Raw genomic sequence first — 20,413 nt, forward strand, 5'->3', positions numbered from 1 at the left:
CACCACCACCACCACCACCACCACCACCACCACCACCACCACCATCAGCCCCAGGTCTGCTTGGAAGGAATGGTCAGGATCCTGTGCAAGTAGAACTACTTAGTGAAAGAATCAACCTTTTAGAACTTCAGGCTTCTCATCAACAGGGCCTTCTTTGCCACCAATAAAGCAATTCATTTCAAGAAATACCTTCCCTAGAGCTGGATGAAGCAAAGCAAAACAGCTGGCTGATTGTGAACCAAGGTGAAAATATCATCATAACATACTTGATATAGAGGGAGAAGGCAACAAAATTGGGAACACAATTCAGGAAGAAAGGAGGAGGAAAAAGGGGATGTAGAAAAGGAATGAAGCAATAGCAAGATGAAGAGGGAAGAAAGGTCTAAGATCTCTCTCCTTGCATGATGAGATCCTCCTCAAAACCTACAGTTCCTAAATTTCTACTTGTACTCCTAATTAGGCATTTATGCAAAATCCAACATAAGCACATTTTTCTTCCCTCCAAAATGAACTCACCCAACTAGACACATTCACTGGGGAGAAAAGTCAACGAGCTAAATAAACCTTGAATGGTTAAATCTCCATTGAGTATTTAGAAAAAAAATCGTGCTTTAATTCTATGAAAGGACACATTGAAAACAGCGACAGAAATATAGCTCCTGAGCCATAAAATAAAGGCAGGCTAATATTTATCTTTGGTTAAAAGGGATTGTTCCTGTGAATTAAGGGCACTTTTCTAGCAAAGCATAGTGACAGAGCCTGCCAACACTTCGGAGTATGAAAATGCAGCTCTTGGGAAAGTTGGCATGAAGGTTGTTGTCCTTGGAAGAATAAATGTCAAGTTCCTTACTGCGATCCTTCTAAAAGATTTATGCTCCAGAAAAGTGAGGTGTTCAGCCAACTCAATGGGCTCCAGATGGTCAAACAGCAGACAGGCCTTTCCCTTTTTGGATACTTTTTTCCTCTGTGTAACTCTTCTCATCCAGTCATAGGAAGGACTGTAAAAGTAGAGGGAGGTTGGTCAGCGTGCTGAAAATCTGTTTCACTCGATGGAAGTTATTAACCTACTGACTCTGTAACTCTTGGTCCGCTGCCAGGGGCTTGTGCACAAAATACATGCCCTTGTCCTTCATATTTGAAGAGAAAAACCACTGACCCCCATTGCCAACAGAACATAAACTTGGAGTTGTTTTTCTAGACAGGGTAGGCTTGCACTGATCCACCCAAAATCTCTGACTTGGTTTTCCTGGTGACCAAACAAGATCTGGATGATAAAGGAGAGGTCATATAAATGTGGGAGTTGATCAGCAGATGGTGACTTAAGGCATATTGGAAACTACTAGAAGTTATGGTTCTCAGATTTCAGCATAATAGGAATTACCTGAGAAACTTGTTACAGAAGCAAAGGTTTGGACCTACCTTGCCAGAGATTCTAATTCACTAAGAAAGAACCTGAATAGTGTATACTGTAAACAGTTATCAAATCACACACTGTTGATCATTTCTTTTGGCAGGGGGAGGAGGAGGGGAGGGAAAAGGGAGCTGTGCTGGGGATTTCACTTCTAGCGTGATCACTCAAAGAAATATTTGAAATAAAGGGAATATTATATGAATGCCTAAGGCATAAGAACATACATTTTACAAGATTGATAAGCATACTTGATCATCCAGTTGGTTTCTCAACCCAAAGTTACATAGCAAATTTGAAAAAAAAAAGTCTAATCAGTGACAGAAAACCAGTTCCCAATAACTGACCTACCAAGTTCACGTTACAACTCCAGCCATATTTGTGTAGTCTCAAGCCAGCCTCAAAAGCTCCAGGGTACTGTGCTTCTCTAATTTGAATGAAGATAAGAATCACCTGGGCATCTCATTAAAATGTAGACTACAATTCAGCAGGTTAAGGGTGGAGCCAAGGATTCTGCATTTTTAATGAGCCAGTTCTGGTATGGAGTCTCCACAGCACGGAGACCATAACCAGATTCAGATTCACTAACTAAGCATTGAGCATCTATTATCTGCCAAGTGCTTTCACATGCTATACTTTGGGGACGCTTATAATAATCCCATAAGAAAGGCATTATCCCATTTGACAAACAAACTGCCACGTGGAGAGATAAGTATGTCCAGAACAGCTATGTTCATTGCAGCCAGGCTGTCCTCTAATTCTGGAATAACATGAGCTCAAGCCAAGTGAGGGTCACCACCACAATCCCTCAAAAGCTGTGGACTCATCAAGTGTGAAAGAGTCGCCCCTCTTACATGCTGGATATGTCGATGAGGCTGACGTGTTTTTCATAGCCTAGTTGACTAGCCACTTCCCGGAACTCCTCAGTCATACGAATCAAACCCAGATCCAAATTAAACTCTGCAGGAAACGTCAGAATCCAGTACCTGCAAGGTATAAAAGTGCTTTTGAACAGCTGAAAGATTTCAAGCTGGACCTCTTTAGAAACTGCCGTACCATGTTATGGACAACAATGGACACTGAATCCAGGACTGACTGTACGTCCAAGTAGCCATGGCCAGATATTCCAGATACTAGTCTCTCTCTGCCCTCCTTCAGCCCAGAGCCAGGATCCATCATTTCAACTTTGAGAATCATCTTGATGCTGTGTAGGACAGGCAGCTGAGAGGAACTGCTTCCCCAATTCATGACAAGTAATGAGTGTGGGGAGAGGGAGTGGAAAAAATTACATTCACCCTCTTTAAGAGGTGTTTTTGTTCCCTGATTACATTCATCTCTAGTCCAGAAGGTAAATTCTAACCCATCCCTAACCCCTAGGAATCAAGGAGGACTAATTTTTAACAAAGTTGGTCAAAGAAGGCATCCCTGCTGCTTGGAGAAGAGCAAATTGCCAACAATTCCAGAATCAGTGAGTACAGTTAATGCTACAAGTCCATGAAAATCTGTAAGTCTATTGAAATCTGTACATCCATTTACCTCATGAAGTAGCAGATCTTTAATCGAAACTCATCGCAGCTTTCTCCACTGGCATTTCGATACGTGCACAAGTTAAGGAAAAGTTCTGCACACTGCTCTTTGCCCATCCCTGCAGCTTTTCTATACACACATTGCTCACACAGGGGACATACTTGACATCTGGGTTACAGGTGGAGAACCTCTAATTCAAACATTTGAAATTCAAAATGTTTCGGCCTCTGAAACTTTAGGGCCACCAATAATGTCCCCATGCCCAACAATGACTCTCCTCACTCTACATGCTGGGCAACAGTCAAAACACATCCTGGGAATGTGGCTTAGTGGTAGAGTGCTTGCCTAGCATTCGTGAAGCCCTGGGTTCAATTCCTCAGTACCACAAACACAGAAAAAGCCAGAAGTGGTGCTGTGGTTCAAGTGGTAGAGTGCTAGCCTTGAGCAAAAGAAGCTCAGGAACAGTGCCCAGGCCCTGAGTTCAACCTCCATGACTGGAAAAAAAAGAAAAAAAGATCTCAGGCAACATACATAAAATGCATTTGAAGTACAAATGAATTTCATTTTAAGAATTGAGTCCAATCTCATTATGCATATGCAGATGGTCTAAAATTACAAAAAAAATCCATGCTGTGATGTATACTGATCTGAAACATTTTGGAGAAGTGATCATGTGTACATAAACCCTCACATGGGGAAAGAAATGAGCTCTGACCATGAAGTAATTAAAACTTGAACTGTTAGTGCTCTTATATGTATTTTGGTGGGGGCTGGTGTCTGGAAGATAAGCTACTTAGAGAGTTGGTTTTACCTTCTTAAACACTAACCCATAGCTGCCAACTATAATTAAAAAGTACATTGCCAATTTTATCTACTGAAAATGGATAGTAAGGGGCTGGGAAGATGGCTCAGTGGTAGAGTGCTTGCCTTGCATGCATGAGGCCCTGGGTTCAATTCCTCAGTACCACATAAGCAAAAAGAAAAAAGCCAGAAGTGGCGCTGTGGCTCAAGTGGTAGAGCGCTAGCCTTGAGCTGAAGAGCTAAGGGACAGTGCCCAGGCCCAGAGTTCAGGCCCCATGACCGGACCCCCCCCCCACAAAAAAGAAAATGGATAGTATGCAGAAGCACCATTTTAGCAAATAAAAAAGATTTTTTTTTTGTATTTAGGAGTAGTACCTTTCCTATGTAACCTAATTTGTTTTATATATGAGAATGTCATTTTCAGGTACATAAATATAAAAGTTGTGGTTTATTCTTAAGACTACTTATTATCTTCATATATATATATATAATTGTATTGTTATTATTAAGGTGTAACACAGAGGGGTTACCATTTCAGGTAACCCGTACACCTCTCATTTGGACAACATTACTCCTTCCTTCACTTTCCCCCTGCCCACAAGTTGTATATTGATTATCTTTTTAATAATTATTTATTGAACCCCTACAAAATGCTAGCACAATGGATATGAAGTATACGTTTTCTTCTAAAGCGAGGAAAATTTAAAGAATGTAAAGAATGTTGACTCAGGGGCTCTCTCCAAGTTTTATACAACCCCAACATTCCCATATGAAGATTTTAATATGCTCTATTAACAGTGGACATAATAAGAGTAAGAATTCTTGAGGTAAGAGCCAGGTGTTGGTGGCTCACGCCTGTAATCCTAGCTACTCAGGAGGCTGAGATCTGAGGATCATGGTTTAAAGCCAGCCTGGGCAGGAAACTCTGTGAGACTCTTATCTCCAATAAACCACCAGAAAACCGGAAGTGGCGCTGTAGCTCAAGTGGTAGAGCCCTAGCCTTGACCTGAAGAGCTGAGGGACAGCACTCAGGCTCAGAGTTCAAGCCCCATGACTGACAAAAAAAAAAAAAAATCTTGGGGTTAGGTTTGGAACATGAGGAGTGATGGGGCCACGTGGGTCAATTCCTTCCATTTTTCCCTACTCTCTACTTTGAACAGCAAGTGCTACTGGAGATATGCTCACTTCGAGGACCTGGGTTCAAGGCCAATATTTCTGAACATCTGCTCTTGCTCTGATGTTCTAGGGAGGATAGGAAGGAAGACATAGAAAGTGGAGAGTGGAGAAACCTGAACCAAAGCAGGCGGATCTCCACTTAGCCCAGGAAGCCTAGACAAGCCCTAAAAACTGTCAATGAACCTTCTCCTTCCCCCTGTCTTGTAGGGATTTTTGCTCATCTACACAGCCCTTGGACTTGAAGAAGGAAGAGACCACTGGAAGTAAATATTAGAGATTGTACAATAAATATTAAATCTCAAGGGAAAAGGTGAGACTTTGCATGCACTGGCAACCATTAGATGTTCAATCACTTTTCCCTTTTCCTTTTTTCCCTTCGTCTTTTCTCTTATTTCACTTATATTTTATTCTCATACTAAGAATGGAACCCAGCGAGTTATTTGTGCCAAGCAAGTGTTCTGACACTGAGCTACATTCCCACTCCATGTGGATATTTTTTCTTCTCATATCAGAAGAAATTCTAAAATCAGCATTAATCAACAAAGTACAATACAAGTAGCAGAGTATTTATGGAGTCTTGCCAGCAAGGGAAGATCAAAACTTGTGCTTGTGTCTGAGCTAGTGCATATTATTTTAGCCAGCATCTCCATCTACATAGGCAGGGTCCTCTGTGCCCACAGTTTGGTCATTATGGAAAGAGTAAGTTAGGTCTTAGATCAGTGTCCAATATTCTTCCCTTGAACTAACAATTGACATGTTTAAGACAAGTTACCAAACACTCAGCATGCAGCTCCTGTTTTGTTTCACATTATCCTGATTATATTCAAGTACAGCCAAAACATCCAGTGGGTAATCAGCTATTTGGGCCATCATCCAGAAGTTTCATCTAGACATCTATATATTCTCAAAAGAGTTGGATAACTGACTAAAGACTTTATTCATCTTAACTCACTGGCTTTGGATAGGCTCTCTAAAATACAGAGCTTGATTTATAACAATAAAAATTACATAGTAGTTGAAAAGATATATGCAGAGAAGTTTTCCTGCCAATTCGGTGGAAGATAAATACCATCGGTGCATCAGTAGAACTATTCTTGGCAAATAGCTATTATTCAGCTCTCCATTGTCATCTGTGAAAAATAAAGTGAGAATTAAAAGACAACAGTGCTAATATCACTAGAAAAAAATGCCAGCTTTTTCCTTTAAAATTGTCTTAAAATCATACAAAGGGGTTTGAAGGCAATGTGTCTAGTTATGAGCACAATTATCCTGATCAATGTCACCCCTTTCATGCTTCTCCTTCATGTCCCTCTCAACCCCATTCCAAAAATATTTTCATAAACTAAATTAGCTTTAATCTCCTACTTCTGTGAGTTCCCTTTACTCGATAAGGTGGGCTGGGCTGTTTGTAGCTGTTATGTTCATCAAATAACAGTAGGGGATACCCAGGTAAATTTAAATATAATGTTAAAGAATGAGTGCTTTTGTCAGTGTAAGTCTGGCCTGGGTATTTAGGGCACATATTTTAAAATGTTTATATATAATTAAAACTTAATTGATCACCCTATAATTGGTCTGCAATATTGCGCTGGCTTACATCAGATTTTATTTGTTTGTTTGTTTGTTTCTTTATTGGTGGTTCTGAAGCTTGAACTCTGGGCCTGGGTGTTGTCCCTGAGCTTCTTTGGCTCAAAGTTAGCACTCTACCACTTGAGCCACAGCACCACTTCTGGCTTTTTGTGAGTAGTTTATTGGAGATAAGAATCTCATAAAGAAGGCTGGGAAGGTGGCTCAGGGGTAGAGTGCTTGCCTTGCATCCCTGAGGCCCTGGGTTCGATTCCTCAGCACCACATAAACAAAAAGAAAAAAGCCAGAAGTAGCACTATGGCTCAAGGGGTAGAGCACTAGCCTTGAGCTGAAGACAGCGCCCAGGCTCAGAGTTCAGGTCCCACGACTGGACCCAAAACAAAACAAAACAAAAAAGAATCTCACAAAGAGTCTCACGGACTTTCTGGCCTGGGCTGCCTTCAAACTGTTATCCTCAGATCTCAGCCTCCTAAGTGGTTAGGATGAAAGGTGTAGCTATCATCACCCAGCCTTAAGTCAAAGTATTTAAGGGATCAATTAAATGAACAATTCTTGTGTGATTCTATTTATCCAAGGATTATTTTAACAATGGGGTACACATAAGCAACATAAAAAGTACATAGTTGCAAAGTTAAATAATTCAACAAGAGCTATAAGACATATACAGAAGGATTAAGTCTGAAGACATATAATGATCACACCAGAATATACAATGCCCATAAACAACCTGTAGTTGAATTGAGAAAAGCAATTGTAACAGTATGAAAGGGGAAAGGTTCATACCAAACATCTCAATGCAGGTGCTCAGCAGTTCATCTAATGTTGCTGCTTTCCCAAGGCCGCTGGACCCCATGGTTATTTCCTGTTGTCAAAAAACTGGAGACATTTTCAACATCAGAGAGATCATCTTCATAATCCCATGAATCAGTGACTTTTGTGCCAGTGACTTTTGTGCCTAGTGGTAGCTTTTTGTTCTTAGTTGTGCTTCAAGAAAACTCTGAATAAACAAAAAAAGTTATCAGACTAATGGAAATTGAAGCATTGTTTCTCTCCTGTAAAAAAAAAATGACTTCCACTTACTGTATCTTTCTATACAAAAAGAACAGAACCTAAGGGGCTGAGATTGTGTTAAGTCTCATGAGAGTAAAATGACAAACTGTCCCCAAGGGTGTGTGTGTTTTGAGACACACCCATTTCCTGTCTCATAGCTGAAATGGTTTTGAAAGAATATCTTACAATTGCTTCATTGTTTTCCCTTGTCCCCTTTTCAACACTAATTCTGGCGCTTGAACTCAAACCCTCTTGTTTAGACTTTCCCACTCAAAATTGGCTCTCTGCTACTTATTTACACCTTTACTTCTGGCTTTCTGTTAGTGAATGGAAAGTAACAGTCTCTCAGATTTGTCTGCCTAGGCTAGCTTGCAAACCTATATCCTCAGTTCTCAGCTTCCTGAGTTACTAGGATTATAGGCTTGAACCACTGCTTCATAGTCTTAGTAATATGGCATTCAAGAATATTATAAATGTTATTTGGTTCAAGATTATTACATGGATGTATGAGGAGATGAATTTTTTAATACAGATATATTTATAAGCAGTATCCTCAGTGATTATTAAATGTTCAACAAATGTAAACAAAAATTATATTTGCCTCAATTTGCTAAAAGTAACAGTAGTAGTAGTAGTAAAATTATCAATAACTTACTGTACAACCACATAAAACACTATGGTCAATGTTTTCTATATATATATATAACCCAACTTGACCTTCACAATAATGCTATCATGGAATTCTTACTCCCCTTTCACCTCAACTGGTAGGATTCACAGAGATTTAGCACTATATTTTTAAAAAATCATATATATATAATAAAAAAAATCATTACTCAATAGACATTATGTTGAAATGCCTACACAACTTGTAGGCAGGGATGGAAGGGAAAAACTGGAAGAGAGTGAAGGAAGGGGTGACATTGTTTAAAAAGAAGTGTAGCCGGGCACAGGTGGCTCTGTCCTGTAAGCCTCGCTACTCAGGAGGCTGAGATCTGAGAAAGAGAAATTTTGGTGAGTCTGTACTAGGCATGCAACTCTGAAAAAAAATATATTTTTCCTGGCAATTCAGTCTATACAAAATATATTTTTGTGTCTGAGGTACCATTCTTAAAAGACAAAAGAAGGATTATTTCCAACATTCAGTCACAATAACAGAACCACTGGATTTTTGAAAGGGAATTCTTTTTTTAATTATTATTTTTATTTGAAACTTGTGAAAGAGAATTCTGAAAGTCACCTGGAGCCAACTCTTTCACATGTCTCAGTAAGTTACCTTATTGGCAGGGCATTTTCTGACCACCACACCTACCTCCCAGAGGTTCCCCCTCTAACCTCTCTTCCTGGATTTATTTTTCTTCATAATACTTATCACCATCTGACATACTCTATATTTTATTTATTAATTTGTACCTTTCTAGAACTGTAAACCTAAGACCTGTGATCAAAAGGTGTTTCCCCTGGTGCATGTTGAATGCCTAAGATTGTGCTTTTCACACAGAAGAAAATAAAAAAGGATTGGCTAGTGGATTGATGGAGAAATGAGTAAAATAAACCATGTCCAATTTTGTTTCTGAATATGGGTATGTTAGTGTGAGTTCTAGAGGTTCCATAAATTTTTCGAAGGTTTTTTAAGTTTGATTCACTTATTTAAATCAGCTTTAAATAAGTATCTTTAGAACAGACATTCTGTCAGCTTTCTAGATTATAATAGGATCTGTCCACAGTGATAAGAACTTTGGGAGCCATCAAGATATCTCAGGTGCTGGGAATGTGGCTTAGTGGTAGATTGCTTGCCTAGCATGCATGAAGCCTTAGGTTCGATTCCTCAGTACCACATAAACAGAAAAAGCCAGAAGTGGTGCTGTGGCTCAAGCAGTAGAGTGCTAGCCTTGAGCAAAAAAAACCTCAAGGACAGTGCCCAGGCCCCAAGTTCAAATCCTGGGACTGGCAAAAAAAAAAAAAGATATTTCAGGCAGCACTGTTTTTCACTGTTGTAAACTTTATCCATGTACTTAAAGGTCAAGACTGAACAATGAACAAGTTTTGTTATTTTTCTAAGTATACAAACCCTAAAATGTTGTCGCCCATTGAAGAATAAATGTATTCATTGTAAAGCCTGGGTTAGTTCATTTGGCTTTTCAAGGCAAAACAAAAATGATTCCTCTGAGCTGTTTTGGGAAGAAGTTGACCTTCCCACAAGAGGTTAGAGATAAGCCAGTATTAAAGACCTGATCAGAGTTTGGGGTTCTGTTTGTGATGAGCCAGGTGGGGTAGGCTATTAGGTTGCCAACAGTAACCTGATGCTTCTGCCATCAGGAGCTCCCTTGACAATCTGTTGCCTTGTAGTTACCTGAGATCATATTGCATAGGTGTGGACTTTATTGTGTCTACAGCTGCCTTTTCAAAAACAAAGCTTCTTCATTGTGAAAGCAGCCTGCATTTAATATTTAAAATGGACCAGGAAAGGAAAAAAGTTGCCTAGCAACTCATCATCTAGAAAAATAATCCTTATTAATATCAGAGTATGCTTATTTTAAATTTTGTATGAATATTTTAAAAATAATTTACAGTGGTTAAAAATATTTACCTGTTGTTTTCACACAAATAGATTTCTAGGTTTAGAAGGAAGTGAGGGGCAGTTACCATCACTGGGAAGTATGAGGAGAGAGAAGTCTACAGAAATGGATTGTTCAATTTCAACCATAAGTACTTTGGAAAACCTGAAAGAAAAACAAAAGAATAGAAATCAAGAACCCACATATGTTAAACGAAGAATCTGTACTGTGTTACAGTATTCTCAAAAGCATTTCTTAAGGTGTTTGGGACTGGGTCCAAACTTTCCCATAAAATCAATAAACAATAGAAAATAGTCAAAGTAGAAATTTGGTGACATATTTTTAATCAGTTAGCTTTATTTTTTGAATAAAATTGTCTTTGAAAAACACATGTGTGCTAAAGCCAATTTTTAGGTACATAATGTAAAATACTACTTTAGTTCACTCCTGATGGCCTCAACATAAATGTCAATGCTATTTTAATTCAGGTTGTTTAGTCTCCCATAGTTTAGGACTTAACTGTATTGTTGATTGCTCATATTACTTCTAAGAGGGACACTCTCCATTTAAAGGAACCACAGGGTATGATTAAGCGTGATGTGTTCATGTAACAAAGACTTTTATTAAGGTGTGTGAAGAAAGTCATTCAAAAAAAAATCAGAATCACAATCCTAATTCTAGAAGTGGTGAAGGGTAACAATTCCATGCAAATATTCATTCACAGTTATAATTCAACACCAGGGCTTTTGGCTTGGAAACTTTCAATTAAAAAAATGGGTTTCACTTAGTGCAATAACTAGTATATATCTGAGTCAAACACAAATGGTCAGATAAGTTGATGTTAGGGAAATGAACCCTAAGATATGTATTCAAATGTTTTTTTCTTTCATGGGATTGTTTCTAACACATTTATAAGATTATTTCTTTGTTGCTTTGTATGTCCCTCCCCCACGGTATAACCCCTGCTTTCACTGTATTTGATGTTGTTATAATTTTTGGAGGGAAAGGGGAAAAACAAATCGTTTAAATAGGGATACAGGTGGATCCATTGCAACAATGAGACGTACAAGTCGTTATGTCCAAAACGAACTTTATAACTTTGGTGTGGGGTGGGGGGAGGAGGAGGAGGATGGGACGGGAAGGGGAAACAAAGGAGGAGGCTACAATGCTTGATAAGAAATGTAGGGCTGGGAAGTTGGCTCAGTGGTAGAGCGCCTGCCTTGCATGCCTGAGGCCCTGGGTTCAATTCCTCAGCACCACATTAGAAAAAAGCCGGAAGTGGCGCTGTAGCTCAAGTGGTAGAGCACTAGCCTTGAGCTGAAGAGCTGAGGGACAGCACCCAGGCCCAGAGTTCAGGCCCACGACTGGACCAAAAAAAAAAAAAAAGAAATGTACTCATTATCTTGCCCATGTAATTGTACAGTATTTTCACAATAAAAAAATGAGTTTCAGAATTATAGCCACATGGGCAAAGTTTAAATTGCATTGGAGTAAAATACCATCAATGCAGCATGTTTTAGTAGATTATTTAGAGGGTTAGTAAAGTAAAATAAAATGTACACACTTGAGCCTGTGGAATGTTACATTCAAGGAAGGGAATCTCCTTCATCTTTAGATAGTTAAGGCTTTATTTTTCTCTTTAGATATTTAAGACTTTTTAAGTTGAGTATTTAAGGTGAAGTAGAGAAGCCATTTATAGAAGTGTCAGAAAGAGAGATGGTAGGGAAGGGAAAAAGAACCTGAAGGAAAAATTACTGTTGCATTAGGGCTTTATGGAGTGGGCAGGTGGCCTCCACAGCAATGAACTTTCAGGAATGGAAGCTGGGTAAAGACTGTCAAGTTGTAGATGAAGTTTCCAGATGGTGTCTAGAAATCATGCCAAATTGACAGTGAAGGTTTCTCCTGGCTCTGGGATTGTAGGATTTATAAGGCAGAATGCTGGCTCTAGGAACTATGTAAGAAGCCCTTTGTAAATGATACTGGTCGTATTCGAACTTCCAAAGACTGTCTTGTGTGTAGTTTTATCTCCATTCCCAGAAAAAGAAAAACAAAGACCCTTGAAGATTCTCCTCTGTAAGCAGTAGAAACTAACTTCATACCTAAATGACCCAGTACATGTTTCTTTACAGTCATCTGGCCTTCATATGGCAAAGAGTCTCTAAGTGCCTAAATCCTTTGTGAAACAAGAGGTAATTAGTATAAACCTTTAAGTCTTGAATTCAATTAAAAAAAAGCATTTATCATGAAAGTGAAAGATATTTATTTGATAAATACATTAGGTGTGAGACACTAAGCAAGGTACTAGAGTGTCTGCTAGAGGGTGTTGGAGTGGTCAAGAGGAAGAGTAGTCTGTTGACAAGACACAATTCTTACATTTATTCTACACCAAAGACCAAAGACGTGGAGAGATAATGATAATAAAATGTCCTCTGTACCACAGAGGAGGTAGTGGGGGAGGGGGCAGTTTAGTCTAGAAGTTAGAAGAAATTTAGCTAAGCAATGACCCAGTGAGAAGATGAAAAAGAAAAGAAATTGAAAGCCCTTGAAGGACTGAAGTGTTGAAGGTAGCAAGTGATGACACCAAAGAGGTAGGAGACGCAATTCCTAATAAATATAAAGCTGTGAGTGAGTACGAGCTTGATCTGAGGGGCAATGGAAAACCATTCATTGTTCCAAAGATGAATAGAAATAAAAAGGGCATAACCTCTTGGATTTTTCTTTTTTTTTCCTTTCTTTTCTTTCCTGTTTTTTTTCTTTTTCTTTTTTCTTTTCTTTCTTCTTCTTCTTTTTTTTTTTTTCTGATCCTGGGGTTTGAACTCTGAGTCTAGGCTCTGTCCCTGATCTCCTTTTTGCTTAAGGCTTGCACTCTACCACCTGAGCCACAGCATCACTTCCAGCTTTTTCTGTAATTAATTGGAGTTAAGTAGCTCACTGACTTTTCTGCCTAGGCTGGCTTTGAACCAGAATCCTCAGATCTCAGCCTTCTGAGTAGCTAAGATTACAGGCATGAGCCATTGGCACCTGGCTCACTTTTGAATTTTTAATAGTTCTTCCAGCTTTAGTAAGGGGAAGACTGAAGAAACCTACACTGAAGATAGAGGACTGGTTACTTGTTAATGATAACCATTGTAGCAAGAGATGATTGTTCTCTAAAGCAGTACAGATGAAAGCTAGATTTCGCTTATAAACCCACAAGGACACATGTTGAGCGGCATGCAAGTATATATATATATATATATATATATATATATATATATATAAAAACTGAAATCTGATAGATTAAAGGGAAATCTCAATGGAAGGACAGCTCAGTGAGAAGTGAATCCCCATAGCAAGATCTCCAAGAGAACGGAAAGATGGCTCCATGTTCTGGTGAATGGGTTGATCTTAATAGTGCAAAAGTTTCCCCACTGGGAACAGGAAAAGATGAGTCTCGGTGAAGTTATTATTTTGGTGGTAATAAGTCAAGAAGTTCTTGACTGGAGACTTGAATTTACTCTAAAAAAGGAAACAAGGTCATATGCTGAAAGGTAAGGTGAGTACAGATCTGAGGATTAAGAGAAAAGAATATGCAAGAGATGTTGTGAAGAACAGAATTACTGGCATTATTTTCATTAGAGTAGAAGGCTGCTGCTTATTTTAAGTTCCTTGTTCCGTGATTATACTCACTTGTGCCAAATTGCTGAAGTTATTTTTGGATGAACTTTCTGGAAACAATGTGTATTAGGAAGCTTGTATTGTATTGAAGAGCAAATGCTGTTGTGATCTATTCATGCGCTCTATAAGTTGTTGCTGTTGTTGCTTAATTTGTTTTGCTTTGTTGGATGGTACTAGGAATTGGATTCAGGATCTCACAGCTGCTCTACCTCGCTTTGTGCCTACCCCTTTTAGCGTGTTCATTTTGTTTTTAAAATAACATCTTACTAACTTTTCTGGGGCTGGCCTCAAACTCACCATCCTACTCTCTCTTGCCTCTTAAGTAGATGTTATTACAGGTATGCATAAACCTAGCCTACCTGGTTGTGCTTGCTAAATACGGTTGAGCGTCAGAACTAAAATAGGGCTTTGCATTGAACAGGTAGTATCTTCAGTAGGTGCCATCAGCAGGGCACAGATCTCATTCAATAGTTCATCAACTTTTGCCTGATAGGACAAAGAAGGCATGAAGACACCATTGGAAATGAACTAATTATTTCTGTCCTGCCCTTTGAGAGGTCCAGGGTTTTGCATTCTGGCAACTACAACCTTAGCTACATTTGCCATGTTCTCTGCCTTCCCAACCAGGCTTTCTCTACCTCTGGCCTCCCCATCATACTCTCCAATAGACTCATTACTTGTCTCTCAAGTTATCATTTCTGTTTTCTTCCCAGCTCACATTTTGTATCTGGTATCCTTTGGTTGTATCTGCACTTTCCTTGTTTAAGCTCCTCAGTTCTTTGAATTTTCCTTTCTACTCTGTTTCTTCTGATTTGCTGCCCTTCATAGGATGCTCACCAGCTCTGTTCTTGTCACTGTCGGTTCTATCACAAAAATACTGGAGTAGGATGAACACAGGAAACAGGCCCACTGCTTACAGCAACGTTAAGTCATCCTAAGCAGACCAGGACCAAGGTCACAACGAATAAAGTACCTCACATTTCTGGATAGTGGAGCTTATCTCCCAAAGGTCATTTGATAATGACAGTATAGAGTAGCTATGGAAAATACTGTATTTTTCAACACTAAACGTAATTGTTTCCCATTCTATGTTTTGATAGGCTTATTTAATAAGATTTTCCAGTGTCTTATTAATTTTTTTGTGGGGAGGGGGTATTTGTTTTCCCCCAAAAGAGCTTTTACTAAATGAATGGAGAGTGAATCATTGATACTCTCCTGGATTTTAAAAACTAAAGTAATAATAGCATGCAAAAATACCACTTGTTGGTGACAATGTCATTTGAAAGACGCAATGCTGGAGGATGTTACCTATATATGGTTATTCTTATAAAACTCTGGAATCCAAGATAAGAAAATTGAGCCTAGAGAGGTTACTTTAAGTGTCCAATAGTAACTAGTTAGATTGCAAAGTCAACTCTGACTCCAAACATTTCTTCTTTTTACCCCTACCCATACAATTTTTAGCTGTTATTAAAAGGTTTGTCCATTAGATACAATTCCTGGGCATTGTCTAGAACACATGTTTACTCTTCCTGGGGCTGAGCTTCTCAGTAGCTAACACTGGCCCTATTGTCTAAAAGTGAATAGGCTTCATTATTACAGCAAGCTTGACAATGTAGGAAATCTCTGGTACCAAGTCCCAAACAGGAGTGAATGCACAGCTCAGAGCTCATCTCCTAACACCTCATTGCTGTTTTTTGGTAACAATGAAGTAACAAGGCTTAGCTGCATTTTATCTATTTATTTATTATTCTTAATATTGGCAACCAAACAAATAAATGTATAGCTGCCTGACATACATTGAATGGAAAGGAGAAAATCCTGGAAAAAATTCTACCAATAAATACCATTACATTATAAGGTCCAAGCTAGGGATCACTTTCCTAGAACTTGCTTGGAACTGAACATGGAAGAGAAGCAAATATCTACCTGTTCTAGACAGGTGTAAGGGGCCCAGGGTTTCCAGATGGACACATTCCACCACATTGAAGGCAAAGGTGGACTAGGACAACTCCAGTGCTCACATTGTGGTAGGAAGGCCAAACAAGGTCAAGAATGAAGGAAATTAAAATTTTAGAATTGGGGAAAATGGCTTTATTAAAAAAGTTGATGTTGGCTGGGAAGGTGGCTCAGTGGTAGAGCGCTTCCCTTGTATGCATGAGGCCCTGGGTTTGATTCCTCAGCACCACATAAACAGAAAAGAGCCAGAAGTGGTGCTGTGCCTCAAGTGGTAGAGCGCTAGCCTTGAGCTGAAGAACTGAGGAACAGCGCCCAGGCTCTGAGTTCAGGTCCCACGACCAACCAAAAAAAAAAAGTTGATGCTTTCTTCTTCTGAATATATCAATTTATATTCATAAGAACCCGCTCTGTGACCCTCTTGCTCCGGAAAACTCTGGCCTTGATTTTTTTTAATGGTTGCATTCCTAAACTTTCTTGATTATTCCACTTACATCAGAGTGAAGTTGATAATGACGATGATGATGATGATGATGATGATGATGATGATGATGATGATGATGATGATGATGATGATAAAGAAGGAAGGAACAAGAGAACTCCTTTTAAGTGTTTCTTAGATCAATGAGCTTTTTACCTCCTTCCCAGTCAGGTCAGATCCCTAGCCCCAACCCAGCAATAAGTAAAATGAGATTAAATCTTGCTACTTAGTTGTTGCAAAAAAAAATATGGTAAGGTTTTTTTTTGTTGTTGTTGTTTTGTTTTGTTTTATTTTTTGTCAGATGTGGGGCTTGAACTCTGGGTCTGGGTGCTGTCCCTCACCTCTTCAAGGCTAGCACTTTACCACTTGAGCCACAGTGCTACTTCAGGCTCTTTCTGCTTATGTGGTGCTGAGGAATCAAACCCAGGGCTTCATGCATGCAAGGCAAGCGCTCTACCACTAAGCCACCTTCACAGCCCCATGGTAAGTTATTTTGAGATGAGCTCTGAGCTCAATTTTTTTCCAGTGCTGCTAGAAACACAACCCAGACCCTCATGCATTCCAGGCAAGATAAGAGCTCCACTACTGAGCCATGTCCCCTACACAGTCTTTGGACTCTTACAAAAGGCACAGACAAATATAGCTAGCTGAAGTAACGTGTACTTGTAGTCCCAAATAACAGGGAGGCTAGCTTGAATCCAAAAGTTCAAGACAAACCTGGGCAACATAGCTAGAACAACACCCCCCCCGCCACCTCCCCCAAATACACAACAAGTGAAAGCGCTACCAAAAGAAAACCTAAGGAGAGAAATGCTTTATACTATATTTTTTATATTATTATTATTGACTTTCCCTATTGACAATGATAAGCTTCTAAAGATAAATTTCAAAGCCATCTCCAGTGGCTCACCTCTGTTATCCTACTACTCAGGAGGCTGAGATCTGAGGATCGTGGTTCAAAACCTGCCTGGGAAGAAAAGTCTGTGAGACTCATAACTCCAACTAATCACCCAAAAACTGAAAATGGAGCTGTAGCTCAAGTGGTAGAGCTCTAGCTTTGAGTTAAAAAGCTCAGGGACAGTGCCCAGGCCCAGAGTTCAAGCCCCTGAACTGGCAAAAAAGAACAAAGAACAGAAAAAAGAAAAGAAGAGATAAATTTTAGCCAGGCACTGGTGGCTCATGTTTATAATCCTTGCTACTCCGGAGGTTGAGATCTGATGATCCCAGCTCAAGGTCAGCCTAGCAGCAAAGTCTGTGGGACTCTTATCCTTACTTTTATCCTTAACCCATTAAAAAGCTGGAAGCTGACGTATGACTCAAATGGTAGAGTGCCAAGCTTGAGCAAAATAGCCAGGCCCTGGGTTCAAGCCTCATTTCTGGCATGCACACACACACACACACACACACACACACACACAATAATTTTTACACTATTTTGACACTAATACAGAGAGACCCTCCTCAGGATGTAGTATGAATTCATTTTTTCTAACTGAAACTGTACTACATTGTCATATAAGTAAAAGCATTCTGTTTCTATTTAGAAACCCAGTGTTTATAGTACCCTTTTATAGGATGGTAAAACTCCCAGCTTGAAATTACTTCTGGAATCAGGGATTTGGAGCTAGACTTTTTATTGGAACCAATTAAAAGTCAAGCGTAGGAACCACCAAAAAAGAGGGGGGGGGAGTCTTAAAAATGATTTCTGTGTTCTCAATTACATCCACCCAGCTCGAAGCCCATGATTAGAAGAAGACTCCACTCAGTGACAGCCATTCTATTTTTCATTCCAGATACTGCTCTGCAGCAAATGCTTCTCCTATTCCCTAAAAGAGAGAACAAATCTTAAGAGGCAGGGCTAACTCTCCATCTCCCATCCAAGGATAGCCGCTAATCTCCTTACTTCTGGAAGAAATGGCAAGGCATGCAGATGAAAAAGGAAGCATCAGTGAACGGAGTACTCAGTAGTGTCTTGTCCCATTTAACGTCTGTTAGGATCACTCTCATCCTCTCTGATATGACAGACATAGAGCCACTCTGTCTTGCTGGTCAGAACAAAACGAGCTTCCTCTGTCTTGTTCAGATTCATTTGAACAAGTTTTTAATGATCATAAATCACAAGAGAGTCCTATTGTTGGGAAATGGTCCCAACTACATTTGCAAAGTATTTCTCTGAAATTTAGCATAGTGTTCCCCTTTAGAATGGATTAACAGCACATTACAGGTAGGAGACAAGAAGACCAGTGAAGATCTGTCAACAGTGCTGCAAACAATTCTGGGAATTTTCAAATGTTCTTTGGATTGGTAGCACTGGCTGGTTAACATTCCAAATCAGGTGAGTGATTTTGGTTTAGATTTAGGAGAAAGATGGACAGGAAATAGGTTTTTTTGTAGCAAAGAATCAAAGGAGACCAAGTAATGGGACTGAGAATTGTGTTGTTGGATAATAAAAGAATAATGAATTGCAATTGCCTAAAACGTGAGCAGATTAAGATGAAAAAAGCTATCAAGACCTATTTCCTGGCCCACTCGATGGCTTAAGCAGGCCTTCTAGATGGCTCTTTTTTTTTTTTTTTGTCAGTTGTGGGGCCTGAACTCAGGGCCTGAGCGCTGTCCCTCAGCTCTTCAGCTCAAGGCTAGCACTGTACCGCTTGAGCCACAGCACCACTTACGGCTTTGTCTGCTTATGTGGTGCTGAGGAATCGAACCCAGGGCTTCATGCATGCAAGGCACTGGATGACTCTTTCCTTGTATTTCTCTTGCTTCTCTCCTGGAGCCAAATCAATCTTTCCAAATAATTAGACTGACCACATAACTCCTTGATTCAAGATTCCTGCACAGTGCCCCACTGCCTTCTATAAATGTAAGGCCTTATCACAGTTTATGAAATCTTTCATAAATGGTTCCTCACTCCCTGTTTCCTATACCCTCAACAAGTTACTTCACCCCATGTTATGTTGCTGTATAAAGCAACTTCTACCTGGGCACCAGTGGCTCACACCTGTAGTAATCCTAGCTACTCATAAAGGCTAAAGTCTGAGGATTGCAGTTTGAAACCTGCCTGGGCAGAAAAGTCCATGGAACTCTCATCTCCCAATAACTACCAAAAGAGCTAGAAATGAAGCTGTGGCTCCAGTGATAGAGTATTAGCCTTAAGCAGAAAAGCTCAGAGACAGCATCCAGGCCCTGAGTTCAAGTCCCAGGACTGGCATAAAAAAAAAGGAATTTCCTTGTCTATTTTTTTTTAAAAACTGTCTCACTATGTCTGCTTGGCAATTGAATTTTCACTTTTTCAAAAATTTTATAGCAATTTTTATTGTGATTAAGTGATTCCATAAATTTCACAAACTTCACAGTATTATGGGATAGTGATACTTAGTTAAAGTCACAAACACATTCTAACTTTCATGGGGCAAACTGTCTTTATCGTGGTCTATAAACTTTATGAGTTCTATGAGCTTTGACAATACAGCAATTTCTTCCACATCAGGTGATAAGTATATTTCTTTCCTTTTGCTTTGTCAGGTGTTTCCTCTTAGTGTCAGCTGTTCCCTCTTTCCCGCTCATTCCCTCCCTCCCATCACTGCCATTGAGTTGCTTAGTTTGTTTTGATCAATGACCAGTGCAGCTGATGGGTCCCGCTGTTCTATGTTTTCCTGTTTCCCTCTGTTTCTGTGGCCTCCTCCTAGTTTCCCTCCAATGTGCACATATATACCATATATTTGGTCAGCAGCATGTGGTCATTTAGTAATGACTTGACCAGATGAATGGAGGTCCTTTGTTTCTCGAGTCTTGTTTACTTTGTCATATCTCCTTACATTTTGGATTTAACATCTACTTATCAGGGAGACCATGTGCCATTTGTCTCTTTGCTCTTGGCTTACCTCACTCAACATGATTTCTTCTAGTTCCATTCATTTCCCTGCAAATGCCATTATTTTGTCCTTTCTAATGGCTGCAAAATATTCCATTGTATATAGGTACCACAATTTTTGGATCCATTCATCTGTAGTGGACATCTGGGTTGTTTCCAAATCCTGGCTATTGTGAACAGTGCAGCAATAAACATGGAGGTGCATGTGTCCTTGTATACTGGTTCCTGTCTCTCAGGATCGATGCCTATGAGTGGTATGACTGGGTCATAGGAGAGGTCTGTCTATATTTAGCTTTCTGAGGACCCTCCAGACTGCTTTCCAAAGTGGTAGTATAAGT

General features: G+C 39.5%; 1 protein-coding gene across 11 annotated transcripts in view; it reads right to left on the minus strand.

The window, feature by feature from the left end:
* Rasgrp3 (RAS guanyl releasing protein 3 (calcium and DAG-regulated)) overlaps positions 1-20,413 on the minus strand; it is a 101,465-nt gene that overhangs the window by 36,705 nt on the left and 44,347 nt on the right. For 6 of the 11 annotated variants that reach the window (XM_013013782.1, XM_013013773.1, XM_013013776.1 and 3 more), the window contains 6 exons: positions 10,140-10,272; positions 7,283-7,496; positions 5,940-6,042; positions 2,945-3,007; positions 2,263-2,394; positions 851-998 (listed from right to left, as the gene is read on the minus strand). In XM_013013782.1, the coding sequence (XP_012869236.1) occupies positions 851-998; positions 2,263-2,394; positions 2,945-3,007; positions 5,940-6,042; positions 7,283-7,352 (516 nt within the window). In that variant the 5' untranslated portion in view covers positions 7,353-7,496; positions 10,140-10,272. Of the gene's footprint in view, positions 1-850; positions 999-2,262; positions 2,395-2,464; positions 2,613-2,944; positions 3,008-5,939; positions 6,043-7,282; positions 7,497-10,139; positions 10,273-20,413 lie in introns of those variants that run through there. The other 5 variants (XM_013013778.1, XM_013013777.1, XM_013013775.1 and 2 more) reach the window with 5 other exon arrangements.

Source organism: Dipodomys ordii, unplaced genomic scaffold, assembly GCF_000151885.1.
Source record: "Dipodomys ordii isolate 6190 unplaced genomic scaffold, Dord_2.0 Scaffold20, whole genome shotgun sequence".
NCBI lineage: Eukaryota > Metazoa > Chordata > Mammalia > Rodentia > Heteromyidae > Dipodomys > Dipodomys ordii.